At 34.1% G+C, this 15,840-nt stretch overlaps 2 protein-coding genes and 1 non-coding gene across 4 annotated transcripts; 2 read left to right on the top strand and 1 right to left on the bottom strand.

The window, feature by feature from the left end:
* Window positions 1-1,621: 1,621 nt before the first annotated feature.
* TRNAR-CCU lies at window positions 1,622-1,694 on the bottom strand. Its single transcript has one exon. It is a non-coding gene; the product is annotated as a tRNA-Arg (tRNA).
* A 3,838-nt stretch (window positions 1,695-5,532) lies between these two features.
* LOC106418956 (prostaglandin reductase-3) lies at window positions 5,533-10,505 on the top strand. 2 transcript variants are annotated; one of them, XM_013859689.3, is made up of 18 exons: window positions 5,533-5,734; window positions 6,096-6,269; window positions 6,351-6,532; window positions 6,639-6,744; window positions 6,822-6,898; window positions 7,096-7,183; window positions 7,376-7,562; window positions 7,644-7,770; window positions 7,863-7,931; window positions 8,020-8,121; window positions 8,205-8,300; window positions 8,420-8,494; window positions 8,576-8,695; window positions 8,770-8,898; window positions 9,002-9,079; window positions 9,248-9,334; window positions 9,435-9,521; window positions 10,119-10,505. In XM_013859689.3, exons 1-18 carry the CDS (start codon window positions 5,680-5,682, stop codon window positions 10,167-10,169), a joined length of 1,890 nt encoding a protein of 629 aa, XP_013715143.1. In that variant the 5' UTR covers window positions 5,533-5,679; the 3' UTR covers window positions 10,170-10,505. The 2 variants fall into 2 exon arrangements, with proteins under 2 accessions (XP_013715143.1, XP_048621625.1); XM_048765668.1 differs by having other exon boundaries at window positions 9,553-10,170.
* A 2,725-nt stretch (window positions 10,506-13,230) lies between these two features.
* Window positions 13,231-14,737, top strand: LOC106418868 (probable carboxylesterase 4, mitochondrial). Its single transcript, XM_013859612.3, has one exon. It carries the CDS (start codon window positions 13,349-13,351, stop codon window positions 14,492-14,494), a length of 1,146 nt encoding a protein of 381 aa, XP_013715066.3. The 5' UTR covers window positions 13,231-13,348; the 3' UTR covers window positions 14,495-14,737.
* Window positions 14,738-15,840: the final 1,103 nt, after the last annotated feature.

Raw genomic sequence — 15,840 nt, 5'->3', positions numbered from 1 at the left:
CGAACTCAGCAGGTAATCAAAGCAAAATTGAAATTGCGTGTTGAAGAAGAAATTAAACATAATTTATTAGAAACGACTGTATGAAGTGAGAATGTGAGATGACTTAAGTTTTCCCCAGCTGGCAGTTGAGCCTCACGCGCTACTGTTTATTTTCTCTCTAATTTCCAAAACGCGTTCGTAAGGGGCGGAGGTTACGCGAATCTCCGGCGTCTCCGTCGGTGCTCACCGTGACCTCTCCCCCACCGGAATTTGCTCTACGAGACGGATTAAGCAAGATCCGGTCTACTAGGAGGTGCCCCTCTCTCTCTCGGCGACTCGGGTGGGCTCTCTGTAGCGGAAGCCCCTAAGAACTCCGCCGCTCTGGTGACTCGTCGGTTAAAGGTTGGCGTACGCTGTTTGAGGACGACGGTGACCCAACCGGAACCGCGTGTCAGTCATCGGGGCTGGGGTTAGGCTCCAAGGGGAGGGTTTGTTTCTGCGGTGTCGGTGGATCTCACAAATGGGATGGCGGTTCCCTTTTGTCCTGAATTTCGCCGGCTCGCTTTTCTTCCTTTCCTCGTCGACAAGAGCGGAGGAGCACGGAACTTTTCGGACCTGTGAGGCGGCAAAGCGGTTACAGAAAGTGGCAATTAGGGTTTTTGGAGCCGTTCTTCATCTGAAAGCGGCGTTTGTGGCCGCGGGACGCTTCGTGGGTGGCTCCATTGATAGTGACTGGCGGTGGATCTGGCGGGCCTCGACACCCCCCGTCATGAGAAGTCGTCGGAATCTGGATTTGGTGGCTGCGGTGTCAACGGAGGAGGGAGCATGCTCTCTCAGTCTTCTTTCCCTCAACCTAAATTCCTTTGTTATGTAATCTGTGTATTTTGCTTAGCCAAGTCACTTGTAACCTAGGGTTCATGTTTCTCCGGTGAATCGGAAAATGCTGTAGTCCGATGCCCTTATGGGATGAAAATTATAATATATATTTATTATTAAAAAAAAAAAAAAAAAAAAAAAAAAAGTGAGAATGTGAGATGTTTTTAGCCACCAAAGTCCACATCGGAAGAAACAAAATTTTCCTTGCTGTATATATACGTTTAGCTTACATTGACAGTACATCGGGCTTAGTAACGTGGGCTTATGATCTGTGTGGGGACAATAAGTTGATGGAACATTGGACCAGTTTCCGTGCAATCATAGGTGCGGTGTTACATATTCTGGCTTTGTCCAATTCTAAATTGAGTGGGTCAGTGTCTTCGGCCCAACAGAGGGACCATTCACTCTGGTTTCAATTGGACCGTCCTCTTTTAAAATTGATTGGGTTAGTTCCGTAATGATCAACGTTTTCTCACGTGTAAATTGAGAAGGAACTACTAACCTGAGTTCTTGTGATATGTGCTAAAATTTTCAAGTATTCGTGAACGGAACTTCGATTAGTTGCTAGATCTTGGTTTTGTGTTGGGGTTGGTAATACTTCTGATAGGATCATTAGGGCTTACGAGGTTCACACGGTTTGGAACTCTGGTTGGAATAATCAACCTGTCCAGTGGTCTGTACATAAACCAGACTTCAGTAGGGTTAAAATAATTAAACTTTTTAGCAAGAATACTTTTAACTTTTAAAAGGAAGTTATAAAATTAGACGCGCCAGGTAGGGGTCGAACCTACGGCCTTCTGCTTAGGAAACAGACGCTCTATCCACTGAGCTACAGGCGCTTGGTTGATACTAACAAACTAGTAACATTAATTTAAAGCATACATCTAATACACCAACACGCTCTTTTTACTTACTCATAATTTTTAGATAGAGAAAAATTGCGTGGCGCGGTATTTATGTAGGGGGTTTAATACCATAACTAGATTTTGATCCGCGCTTTCAAAGCGCGGGTTTATTTTTGTTTTTTTTTTCAATTGACAAATATTTAGTAAATGTCACATTTTCATATATTTGTATTTTATTTTATAAAAGACTTAAAAATTTTATCTTTATTTATCGTATTTCATTTTAAATGACTATTTATGTTAAAAAAATTAAACTTTATTTTTTTAATGAATTAAGTTGGTATAACTTCTGATAAATTAATTTTATTATGGGGTTAATATTTTAATTAAAAAATTATATACTTTTAATAAAGATTTATACTTTTCAATAAAAAAATTCAATTATTTTTATGAATGCTTAAATTATATTAAGAAAAGAAAATAATAATAATTAAGAGTAGTTGAAAAAAAATTATTTGAACTTGGACTCAATGGTCCAAAGGAAAAAAAAAGGTGAGAATTGAATCTGATTTTTTAATAGGCCCAAATGGCCCAAGAGAGATTTGATTTGGGCTGGATCCAAAAATAATGACCCAATATAGATTTGTTATTAATATTACTTAATTGCCCTTAATGAAACATGCAATGTTAGTGAAGGAAACATGCCCCTAAGGTAATTATGACAATAGAATCCTGCTTTAATAGTATAGATATGTTCGAGGTTTTAAAATAATCTAGAAATAACAAAATTCAATAAATACAAAAGAAGCCAATTTTTTTAAATACATTTTACGTTATAATTAACTAGCAACTATTAGGTGTTACTGATTTCCCCGCTACCACCAGCAAACGCAGCTTTTGCGGTTGGTAGCAGTTGACGCCGTTTCGAAACAATTATATAAACCGTTACAAATCGCTTCAAACCGCTCTGAACCTCTTAAAATCAAAAGCTGGTTCCAGCTAGCGTTTGCGGTTGCAGGCGGTTGCGGGAGGATAAACTTTTTTGTTTTTTTTTTAAAACATATAAATACAAAAATAAAAATTTAAAATTAGAATTATAAAAATACTAAAATATATCTATTATATTTTAATTACTATTATAAAATTTTAAAATAAAAATATTTTCTATAATTTTAAAAAATTTAAAACTATAACTTTCTAAATATAATTTTCATATTTATTATAATATTATGATTTTTGATATTTTATAATTAAATAAAATGTAAATATTGTTAATTTATTATTTAACTGCTACTGTATTTGGTAGTTAATCAGTCATAAGTATCCCGCAAATGCATTCATTTCTAACTGCAGAACAAGTCGTACAAATCTCTTAAAACCGCTAGAAACCGCAACCATCCGTATCCGCAAACTTCCGCAACCGCAACCGCAATCTCTGCGTTTGAACTAGACAGAGCCTTAGTCGAAAACGTTTCAATTGTTTTTCAAACATATCAAAATTTTCTTCTAAATTAAGAGTTTATCTAAAATAAGTCGATTTCCTTTATTCCCTACTTTTTTCTACAAAGTGTATTTTATTTTTGGGCGTTAGGTTAAGACAAACTGGGTTTCCAAACAAGTGTCGTGTATAATTTGCAGACGTGTCACAAGAGAACACTTAGGTGGGGCTTATCTATTAGTAACTAGGATAAGACCTGCGACTTGCGCAGGATGAGTTTATTTGTATATATTATCGATAGTTTTTTTTATATATGTGATCATTTTATTTATATATATAAAATATTTTTTGTTGTTATTATATAATTTCTTTCCGATGGATCGGATCAATTTTTATTAAAAATAATGAAACAAAACTATAATTAATACATCATGGGTTGATCGGATTGGACATTAAACAAATTATGACATAAAAACCTTATTTTTTCCATCGAACACATTCTTGGAAAAAGTGAACAGTATTGTTTTCACAGTTGAATTATTTTGACTTTTATCTTCCATATGGTTTTGAAAGCTTTCAAATCAACCATCGAATTGATACATGTCATTTTAATGTTTTTAGTCGTATACTTAAGGAAAACTTACATTTTTGTAATTTAAAGTCGTTTTAAAAAATTCAAAATATAATATCTAAGAAGAAATCTAACATATAAGAAAAATCTAACATATAAGGTGTCCTCATTTTTGTATTTTAAAGTCGTTTTAAAAAAAAAATAACATATAAGGTTTTCTCATTTTTGTAATTTAAAGTCATTTTAAAAAATTCAAAATATAACATATAAGAAAAAATCTAATTTTTTATTATATGGTTAATGTGATTGTTTATTTTTTTTAATAATATAAAATTAAAGAAAAAGAAGAAAGATGCAAAAATTGTTATCAAATCTTTATTATTCATAATCATTAATTGACATATATATGTAAATCATATTAGGTAATTTCGTAGCTTTTATTTAGGGAACGAATACACACTTCTTATATTTTAGGTTAATATAATGTTCTCTAGTGGACATTATACAAATTATGACATAAAAACCTTATTTTTTTCCTCGAACACAATTTTGAAAAAGTGAATAGTATTGTTTTCACAGTTGAATTATTTTGACTTTTAACTTACATATGGTTTTGAAAGCTTTCAAATCAACTATCGGACTGATACATGTCATTTTAATGTTTTTAGTCGTATACTTAAGGAAAACTTACATTTTTGTAATTTAAAGTTGTTTAAAAAAAATTCAAAATATAACATATAAGAAAAAATCTAACATATAAGGTGTCCTCATTTTTGTATTTTAAAGTCGTTTTAAAAAAAAAACATATAAGGTTTCCTCATTTTTGTAATTTAAAGTCATTTTAAAAAATTCAAAATATAACATATAAGAAAAAATCTAATTTTTTATTATATAGTTAATGTTATCAAATCTTTATTATTGATAATCATTAATTGTCATATATATGCAAATCATATTAGGTAATTTTGTAGCTTTTATTTAAGGAAAGAATACGCACTTCTTATATTTTAGGTTAATATATGTTCTCTAGTGGACATTAAATAAATTATGACATAAAAATCTTATTTTTTCCAGCGAAACACATTCTTGAAAAAAGTGAACAGTATTGTTTTCACAGTTGAATTATTTTGACTTTTATCTTCCATATGGTTTTGAAAGCTTTCAAATCAACCATCAAATTGATACATGTCATTTTAATGTTTTTAGTCGTATACTTAAGGAAAACTTACATTTTTGTAATTTAAAGTCGTTTTAAAAAAATTCAAAATATAGCATATAAGAAAATTCTAACATATAAGAAAAATATAACATATAAGGTGTCCTCATTTTTGTATTTTAAAGTCGTTTAAAAAATATATATAACATATAAAGGTTTCCTTATTTTGTAATTTAAAGTCATTTTAAAAAATTCAAAATATAACATATAAGAAAAAATCTAATTTTTTTATTATATTGTTAATGTGATTGTTTAAGTTTTTTTAATAATATAAATTTAACAAAAATGAAGAAGGATGCAAAAATTGTTATCAAATCTTTATTATTCATAATCATTAATTCCCGTATATATGTAAATCATATTAGGTAATTCCGTAGCCTTTATTTAAGGAAAGAATACACACTTCATATATTTTAGGTTAATATAATGTTCTCTAGTGTTATATAATTATGGAATAATGTGACACCATTAGATGAAATTATACTTTATATTAGATGCTCTAGAATTCTTTGAAATAGAATTTAGAAGGCATTTAGAATGCCACCTAGGATTTGGAATTTTTTTTAATTAATACAAAATTAAAGTTCTAATTTTTCAAATGCTTCTCGGTTTAATATATAGGGATACAAAAGTGGGCCCACTCTTGGTCGACTTTCGAGGTTCAATCTTCATTCCATCAATCATCTTCTTTCTTCAACCTATGCTCTGCTACGACTTTTAATACCTTAACCAAATCGAAGCTCACTCGAAATCAATGGAGATCAAGCCTGGTTTATCCGCTCTCGTCACTGGCGGCGCCTCCGGCATCGGTTAGATTTCATTTCCCGATTTCTTTAGTTTTTTCTGATTCTTGATATATCCTGTATATTTTTTTGTCTATTTGGAAAATAACTTTATTAAATGGTTTTGATTTTCTACGATGAAATTGTTATCCTTAAATTTATTCGTACGAATCCGTTGTTGGTGACGTGTGTGTACTTTTTTTTTTTTTTTTTTTTTTGCCTTTAGCTTTTATGCTGTACGAATACATCGTACTCTACCATGATGATGTAAGAAAGTTTTCAGAGCATATCTACTAGTTTAGTTCTGTTGGGAAACTGTTGCATGCAAAAAAAAAAAGTAAATAATACAAGTGTTGTGTTCTTTTTTGGGTGATTGAAATATGTGTAGGTCGAGCTCTCTGCTTGGCTCTTGCAGAGAAAGGTGTTTTTGTAACCGTTGTTGATTTCTCCGAGGAGAAAGGGACAGAGACGGCTTCTCTTGTTCAAAAGGCCAATGCTCCATTCCATCCCGGTTTAAACTCTCCTTCTGCTATCTTTGTCAAATGTGATGTCACTAACAGAGGTCAGTCTCTCTCTCTGATAATGAGTAACAAAAACTGTTGTGTTAGTATTGTATTTAATACTCTACAACATGTGAGATCAGGAGATCTCATTGCTGCTTTTGACAAGCACTTAGCCACATTTGGAACACTGGACATCTGCATAAACAACGCTGGAATTTCCAATCCTGCAAGATTTGATAAATATGACAGTGATGGATCTAGATCATGGAGACGCACCATTAATGTGGATCTTGTTGCAGTAGTTGAATGCACACAACTTGCAGTAAGTCTTCACTTCTTTTACCTCCCACATAAGTGTTTTCTTTCTGTGGAGACTCTCTTACCATTTTCTGTCTTATGATTGTTATGATTGATCACATTTTGTGTAGATCAAAGCTATGAAAGGCAAACAAAAGCCTGGAGTTATCATTAACATGGGCTCAGCTGCTGGTCTTTATCCAATGTCCTTTGATCCTATCTACTCTGCTGCCAAAGGTTTGCTTGTCTGCTTATTATTTCTTCTCATATGTTCACCGTTGTATTTATTTTTTCTGGCTATTCCATTTCTACAGGCGGTGTTGTATTATTTACTAGATCATTAGCACATTTGAAGCGTCAAGGGATCCGAATCAATGTGCTTTGCCCTGAAGTAAGCATAATATCTCTAACGTCTCTCAAAATGTTTTGTTATGCTCTATTGAGCTGTTTAAATATGTAAGATAAAGAAGCTTGGTCAGCTACATGGAAGTTGGGTGTCATGAGTAGGCCAGATGGGTTTAGATTTTTCATTTGACAAAATAGCTGACTGTTGCCTGAAGTTTTGGTTCTTGCACTTCTGTTGTGCAGTTTATCCAGACGGACTTAGCTGAAGCTATTGGTGCTTCCTTCCTTCAGTCAATAGGCGGTTACATGCCCATGGATATGCTTATTAAAGGTGTGTGCGCATATCTGATTATACTTAACACTTAGATAACCTAAGGATCCGTGTGTCTCTGTTGGAAATTTCAGACTTTCTCTATATATTTTCATACTGAAGAAACTAGAATATGGTTGATTGGTACAGAATGAATTGGAACACATGAATACTATTTTAGTGATTGTTAATCTTTTATTTATTTATCTCTAGGTGCTTTTGAGCTTATAACCGATGAGAGTAAAGCCGGTGCATGTTTATGGATTAGCAACCGCAGGGGTTTGGAGTATTGGCCGACTCCAATGGAACAGGCAAAGTACTTGGTTGGTTCAGGTTCCCGCAAAAGAACTTCCTTTAAAGTAACTTCAACTATTGAACTTCCTCAAAGCTTTGAGAAGATGTAAGTTAATATGCAGACCATAGACCGATGTATGTTGTAATTCTATCTACATATTGATGTCTTACTCTCTGTCTCCTTCAGAATTGTACACGCCTTGTCTCATAATTTCCGTAATGCTACCCGCATAGTTCGGACACCACTACAGTTACCCATTAGACCACACCAAGTTCTTTTAAAAATCATCTATGCTGGTGTTAACGCAAGTGATGTAAGATCTCTATGCTTATCATATCACACACATAGCATGAGAGTATATCAGTCTAAAAAATATTATGGATCCTTGTTGTAAACCATGAGTAGGTAAACTTCAGCTCAGGTCGTTACTTTACCGGTGGCTCGCCTAAGCTTCCTTTTGATGCTGGATTTGAGGTAAACATATTGTTAAATTCAACTTCTCCAGGCTTTTATTGGTGGATCATGTTCAAAACTGTTTAAGTTGTTTCACTTAATTTGTCAGGGAGTTGGACTAATTGCAGCGGTGGGAGAATCTGTTAAGAATTTAGAAGTTGGGACTCCAGCTGCTGTTATGACATTTGGAGCATATGCTGAATACATGATAGTATGAGAGTTCCTAATCCATATGATAGCAAATGTTTTAGAGATTCTTTTCAAGGCTTGATCCTGTCTTTTGTGTGGATTTAGGTTTCTTCTAAGCATGTGCTCCCTGTTCCAAGGCCAGATCCAGAAGTTGTTGCCATGCTTACTTCAGGATTAACTGCTTTAACCGCCCTTGAAAAGGTACTGACAAGAGCTTTGTTAACTATCTGCTTTAACCGTGTTATATGTTTTATCTTGTATCATTCAAAACGTAATGGATATGCAGTCTGAAAATTTTCATTGTCTTGTGGGATTCACAGGCAGGAGAAATGAAATCAGATGAAACAGTACTTGTGACTGCTGCTGCTGGAGGGACTGGGCAATTCGCTGTCCAGGTATACAAGATTCTGAACTTGAATCTGTAATGGTTTATGTTCTGTAGCTAATATATATGTTTTGTGAGATTCTCTATGCAGCTTGCAAAGTTAGCCGGAAATAAGGTAATTGCTACTTGTGGAGGATCAGAGAAGGCCAAGTTATTAAAAGAGCTTGGTGTAGACCGAGTCATTGATTATAAAGCCGAGGATATTAAGACGGTAGGTTTGTAATGTATTAGTATATGTGGTTACTAGAGGATTATATTATTCATGCTGTGACATAATCTTCATAGGTCCTGAAAAAGGAGTTTCCAAAGGGTGTGGATATCATATATGAATCTGTTGGTGGTAAAATGTTTGATCTGTGCTTGAATGCTCTTGCTGTTTACGGACGACTCATAGTGATTGGAATGATCTCTCAGGTTCCCTACCATTTTCACTTCCTTATACATCAGTTCTTCTGTTTTATTTAAGATTTAGAGATTGCTAAAGTAGTATATATTATAACTTGGTATCTCTTGTCAGTATCAAGGGGAGAAGGGATGGCAGCCATCTAACTATCCAGGGCTGTGCGAGAAAATTCTTGCTAAAAGCCAAACCGTGGTATGTTATCAGCTCTGGTCTCTACCTTCTTTTTTTTGTCACATTCAGTTCTAGTGTTTTCTTGACAATGTTGTTTCAAATTAAACTGCTACACCTAGAATGTTGATTTAAGGAACTTGTTATGTTGGTCACTTGAACTGATTTGTTCCAAATGAATGTTGTTTTCAGGCTGGTTTCTTTCTGGTGCAATATAGTCAACTCTGGAAACAAAATCTCGACAAGTTATTCAATCTTTACTCTCTCGGAAAGCTTAAGGTAGTATATAAGCTTGAGTGTCTTACCTTAAACCACACGTTTCTTTTGTTTACATTTGGTTTTGTTCACCAAATCGCCTTTTTGTTGTCACCTTTGGTAGGTTGGGATTGATCAGAAAAAGTTTATAGGTCTAAACACTGTTTCAGACGCTGTTGAGTATCTGCATTCGGGTAAAAGCACCGGAAAGGTAAAATAGTAAATCCTCTTTTTACCAACAGAAAAGTTAGAAGAACCTAAGTTTTCATGGGGCCTAAGGGCATCATTGCTGGTGTCCCTTAGGTTGAGGCCATTAAGCGTAAGGTCCCTTAACTTTTAACTAAAAACGTTAAGGACTTCTTACAAATCCCTTATTTAAGGACCGTTCCTTAGCTTTTTTAGTTAAAAGCTAAGGGACCCTATGCTTAAGGACCCAGCTTAAGGGACACCAATAATGATGCCCTAAGACCATGATTATCCCTAAGAAACCCAACCCTTAGTTTTAAAAAAAAAAAAAAAAAAAATTAAAAAACAAATCAATCGCTGGCCGCCACGAGTCAGTGGGACCCGCGAACAGTGTAAGAAACTCACTAAGATCGGTTCTTAATTAGTAGTTTTTGTAACCGATCCTTAAGGATTTTGTGGGGATCCACGCACTAAGAAACTCACTAAGGACCCCGGATAATCATGCTCTAATAGGCATGGAAACACACAAAATTTATAAGGTCACATGGTTCAAAAAGCCCATTTCCAGAGAGACTAATTCATAAAAAGCAAGTTAGAGATTTTGTTACATTTTCATGGGCAGGTTGTGGTTTGCATTGATCCGACGTTTGAGCAGACAACGTCGAGGCTGTGAACAAAAAACACGGACAAATCCAAATCCAGTTTGAGATTCAGTAAAAGAATCCTTAGGATTGGTTGGAGCTCTTTAGTAGCTACGAAGTTGTTATAGCTTTACATTTAAGTGTGGGGATCATAAGTTGTTTGATGTCATGTAGACTCTCCCGTTAATAAGTTTTCAATCGTGGACATGTTTAGCTTTCAACTAAATGGTTACGTTGAGAGCATTATCACATTTGATTCTCTTCGTCTTATAGATGATAACTAGGTAATAATCTGCGCCTTGCGCTGAATGTGATTATTTGTTTCGTTATTTTTTAATAAACAGACATTAATCCATTTAATCCGGATATCTGTGATGTTTTTGGGTTTTTTTTTTCCTGTGATAATCAAAAGTGACTATTATTTGTTTGTTTTCATGTTATGAATTTTAGAGATGTCGAACCAATGGTTTCATATTATAGTTTCTAAACAGATAATAGTTAAAAAAAAAAAAAATTATTAAGACAAATCATTTTACTAGTGAAAGAATCATTAAGAAAAAGAATATTTTAACTTAAAAAAAAAAATAGATATTTCTGGTAAATACTTAGTTATAAGGTGCTCACGTCAATGTGCACATGTATATGTATGTAAAAATATATAAAGATACTGTTAATTAATATTAAATGCCATTTTTCAAAATAATACATAAAAAATAAAATTCTTAAAATGAAATTATTTCAAAACAAAAATATTGTAAAATTTATATAAACTATAATATGTAACTTATACATAATTCTTTAAATATATGTGTATATATATATGCATATAACAGATCAAACTGGATATCCGTTCCTATATAGGATATCCGTTCCTATATATATATATATATTGTTTTTTTACAGATATTGCATTTCAGTATTTGATTTGCTTCGTAAAGTAACGAATATCCAGATTTTTTGATTCGAATCAAAACAGATAACGAATCGAATTGTAAAAAACGTAAAGTACATAGTGTAAACATATTTAGAATTTGGTTGAGAAACTCTATGCATGTGACATGTGTCTATTTTAGTGTAAACACATTTATTACAATGTTTCTACACGTGACATGTGTCTAGTTTAGTGTAAACGCATTTACTTTTTTTTTTAATATATAAGAGATGATGATTTACCTTATTGCCTCTCTGAGCTGGCTAAAATCTCTATTTATCATACAAAGTTGTATTCTCCTCTTGCATAAACAACCAAGTTGTCAACGAAATGAACACATTAATTTTTCTTACATATTTTTTATAATTGGATTTAAGCTATGGACCTCCTTTCAAAAGTTGTAACACAGTCTATAAAACACACAAGAATGTAAAGGGAATCCTTGTAAATGTGCCTTGTCTTGTAGTAAGAAGAATATCTTTAGTGTTACGCTCTATTGATCTCGTACTAAGACCACTTCTAATGGGGGTTATTAAAATATGTATTATGTATATATATGTATATATTATATATGTATAAATATTTTTGGGGTCCATAATTTGTGTGGAACTCAATAGGCAAATGTTCTAAAAAATCCCATTTTAATCTCTTGCAACATATAACGTTATAATATTTAATTGGTATTTTAAGTAGGTTTGTCTGACAGCATTTCCATTATCTTAGGTGATTGACATGCACCACAAATGAAGTCAGGTGAAACAGTACTTGTGACTGCTACTGCAGTAGGGACTGGTATACAAAAACCGAAATAAAACGTTTATTACAAACATTAACAATTGAAACTCTAAGATGAATCTCAAACATATTTTCTCTCATTTTCTATATTACAAGCCAGTTTGCTTATTACATTCACGCATCAAAATAGCTAAGCCGGAAATGCAAAATAAATTAGGGGTAGGAAATGAAAATATCTAAAGGAACAAACATAAAGATTTAAACATAAAGATTTAGAGATAAGAAACGAACAAAAGCACCGGTAGTCTAGTGGTAGAATAGTACCTTGCCACGATAGAGACCCGGGTTTGATTTCCGGCTGGTGCATTTACGTATTTTTGTCCCAGAAAGGAAAAACTCCAAAAAGAGTAAAGACGCACAAAACAGCTCTATAAAGACAGGTACACGCGGTCCAGTTTTTTTACTTTAAGAACTCTTTGTCTACACTATAGAGTTTTAAGAGACGGTTCTTAGCTTTTTTAGTTAAAAGTTAAGAGACGGGTTCTTATATTGCGCTAAGAACCCCACCCTAAGTGATGTGCCGCAGTCCACGGATCATTATATGGAACCAGCTCAGCATGGAGTTCAGGACGTTCTAAACATTTCAACCGAGGTTCATGTTTTTCACCGTACCATACCAGACTTGACTTGGATCATGCCTTGAGAAAGATCATGCCAGACTTGAGAAAGATCATGCCAGACTTGACTTGGATCATGAGGTTTCACAAAATGATCGAGACTTCTCTCTTTTGGCTCGATTGCCTCATACTGCACGTACCGGCGACCGTACTGATGGACTGATCGACCCTTTTGATCAGTTCATGCACTTTGATCAGCCAAATCTCACTAAGGCAAGGATCCTTCACCTATCTGAAGACATAGGACACACTTGGTCCAGTATGGTTCATGATCTGGACATGGTGGTTCATACGGACAGTCCCACATCCGTCGTTCTCCTTACCGCGGTTCATGCTTCAGGATACAACGAATCTGGACAGAAGCCGAACAGTCACCTTGTCTAGTCTTATCTCTTTATTTTCGTATTAAAGACTAGATCTAGATCTAGATCTACTTTTTCATTTAATTCTTAGATCTACAAAACACTATAAATATGTAGTCCATTTCATCAATAAAGCAGTTCAGTTTTGGTTGTTTATTTTGTTTCTTCTCTGAGTGAGAGAAAGAGTTCTTTAGCTAGTTCATTGGTGTGAACCAGCTTGTTGATTTGGTGGTCAGCCAATTCATCTTTGTGTGTTGTTTGATGGTTAGCCAACATTTTCATTCTTTTTTTGGTGGTTAGCCTTAGATCGTGGGTATATCAAGAGTCATTCCGCATCTCTTGACGATCCTTTCAATCCATCTCAGTTCCAGAAGTGCCGTTGGCCTTCTCGGATCATATCCAACACCCAGCTAAAGTGATCCTCCCTATCTTAGGGTTCTTCACTAAGAACCTCCCAATAATCATGCTCTAAGCAATCTTTGTTGGAGAGAATATTCTGGTGGCCAATGGCCATGCTCCGACGAATCGTTTTTACCTCTTCTCTTCGTTCGCATCTTCTCTTCATCCGCCACTTCATTCCCTCTTACCAATCGTTGCCATTCTCAACGACCGCCGTTATCATCGCCGGCCGCCACTACCTCCGCCGGCTATCCACTCCAACCGACACTACTGTACGTTGTATTTCTTCACAAACTTCATCAGATCTCGTCTCCGAGCATCCCCCATTCGTCAGGATTTACAAAGACGGTCGCGTCGAGCGTCTCGCCGGCACCGAAACCATCCCAGCATCTCTAACTCCACAAAACGGCGTCGTTTCAAAGGACGTCGTATACTCACCAGGGCATAACCTCTCCGTCCGTCTCTTCCTCCCTCATAAATCCACCGAACTCACCACATGTAGCAACAAGCTCTCGCTGCTTATCTACATCCACGGCGGAGCTTGGCTCATCGGCTCCCCTTTCTCCCCCATTTACCACAATTTCCTCACGGAGGTCGTCAAAACCGCTAATTGCTTGGCCGTGTCGATTCAGTACCGCCTTGCGCCCGAGAATCCAATCCCGGCGGCGTACGAGGATTCGTGGTCTGCGATACAGTGGATCATCTCTCATTCAAACGGGTCTGGTCCTGTAGATTGGATCAACAAACACGCCGACTTCAACAGAGTTTTTCTCGCCGGAGACAGCGCCGGCGGAAACATGGCCAATCACATGGCCATTAGAGCCGGCAAGGAGAAGCTTAACGCAAGAATCAAAGGGACTGCGATCGTGCATCCAGCTTTTTGGGTGAAAGAACCGATCGACGAGCTTGATTTGCAAGACGGAGAAGCGAGGAGGCGAGTTGCTGAAGTTTGGGAGAAGCTGGTTAGTCCGAATAGCGTAGATGGAGCGGATGACCCGTGGTTTAATGTAGTCGGATCCGGGTCAGATTTTTCGGGTTTAGGATGTGAGAAGGTTTTGGTTGCGGTTGCTGGGAGAGATGTGTTTGTGCGGCAAGGTTTGGGGTACGCGGAGAAGCTGAAGAAGAGTGGGTGGAGAGGAGATGTTGAGGTGATGGAGGAGGAAGATGAAGATCATTGCTTTCATCTCTTAAACCCTTGTTCTGAAAATGCTCCCAGATTCATGACCAAGTTTGTCGAGTTTATTACCGGTTGATAGAGTAGTAGATCGTGAATAAAACTGTTTCTCGACCTCATGTCTTAAAGATTGAAAATTATTCAAGACAGACGCATTACGCATGTCTGTTACCTATTAAAGATTACACAGCAAAGCCGAAACTGTCGTTGAACGATAATAATAAACCTCAAAATGTTTTATGCCAAGATTGATGTTATAAAATTCTACGATTAGATCTTGGCCCGCACGACCGTGCGGGTTTTTTTAGTAGTATAATATTTTAGATTATGCAATAAAATATATCACTAAATTAATATAAATTGGTGTTATATATTATTTAATTTTATACTAATATTTACGTGAAGTATAATAGTATTATTATAAAATTTATAAAAAAATTATTTTTGTGACAAAATTTATTTTAAAAATATTATTATGTAACGATAATGATTTACATAATTTTTGTTTTATTTCTAAATTTGAAATATATGTAGAAACTAAATTAAGTTGAACTACATAATAAAAAATTTGGTATATAGTTATTAATCAAACCAACTTAGTATAGCTGTTTAAATAATAAACCGAATTGTTTTTTAACTTAGGGGATTACACATATGTTAATAATAATAAAGTCTTATGTATACGATATGAATAAATATCGAATGTTTCATCTATAAAAAGAGGTGTAAATTAGTTGTATTACTTGGTAAAAACATTTAAAGGTGTGATTTCTAAGTGGTCTAAATTAAAAAAAATCACATATGAAATATGTCATAATTTTTGTGCTAAATAGATAAGAATTTTTATTTTTAAATTAGAAATAGAAATGAATATTTCTTTTTAAAAAATATATTTATTCATATCGTGTATACGTTAATATTCACAAAATATACGTTAATAATAATAAATTAAATCAATTTAAATTTTTTATTATCATTACTATTAAAAGTATTTTATATCATTATTATTTTTTACAATCAAAACTAAACTAAAATTTAGTATCTAATTATACTTTGTGATAATTAAAATTTTATTAACTAATTTTGAAAATATATTTTTAAAAAGATTCTAAAAGATATTTGAAAGATTTTGTTAGACATTTCTTTAAGATATTTATTAGTATTTCAAATAAAGATATTAAAATTAAGTTATGTAAAATTTAATAAATTTTCTAAGGATGGTCCAAATAAAAAAATCACACATGAAAGAAGTCATGACTTCTATTTTAATAGTATATATGTTTTCTTTCAGTTAAAAGATAAACTTTGATTTTTATCTTATAAAATTGTAAGCAATTTTCGAAAATTATAGAAATGTGGAAATGAAAGCAGCGAGTTAATTTATTGAAAACTTAATAAACCTCGAGAACCTCATAATGAGTTTTC

The sequence above is a fragment of the Brassica napus genome, chromosome C8, assembly GCF_020379485.1.
Source record: "Brassica napus cultivar Da-Ae chromosome C8, Da-Ae, whole genome shotgun sequence".
Taxonomy (NCBI): domain Eukaryota; kingdom Viridiplantae; phylum Streptophyta; class Magnoliopsida; order Brassicales; family Brassicaceae; genus Brassica; species Brassica napus.
This window is presented reverse-complemented; position numbering and strand designations above follow the sequence as displayed.

Bases quoted from the DNA above. Each gene is read 5' to 3' on its own strand.
- LOC106418956 (XM_013859689.3), top strand. From the start codon at position 5,680: ATGGAGATCAAGCCTGGTTTATCCGCTCTCGTCACTGGCGGCGCCTCC. The intron at 8,122-8,204 runs GTATGAGAGTTC...GTGTGGATTTAG, and splicing joins CATATGCTGAATACATGATA to GTTTCTTCTAAGCATGTGCT. The intron at 9,335-9,434 runs GTAGTATATAAG...CACCTTTGGTAG, and splicing joins ACTCTCTCGGAAAGCTTAAG to GTTGGGATTGATCAGAAAAA.
- LOC106418868 (XM_013859612.3), top strand. From the start codon at position 13,349: ATGGCCATGCTCCGACGAATCGTTTTTACCTCTTCTCTTCGTTCGCAT.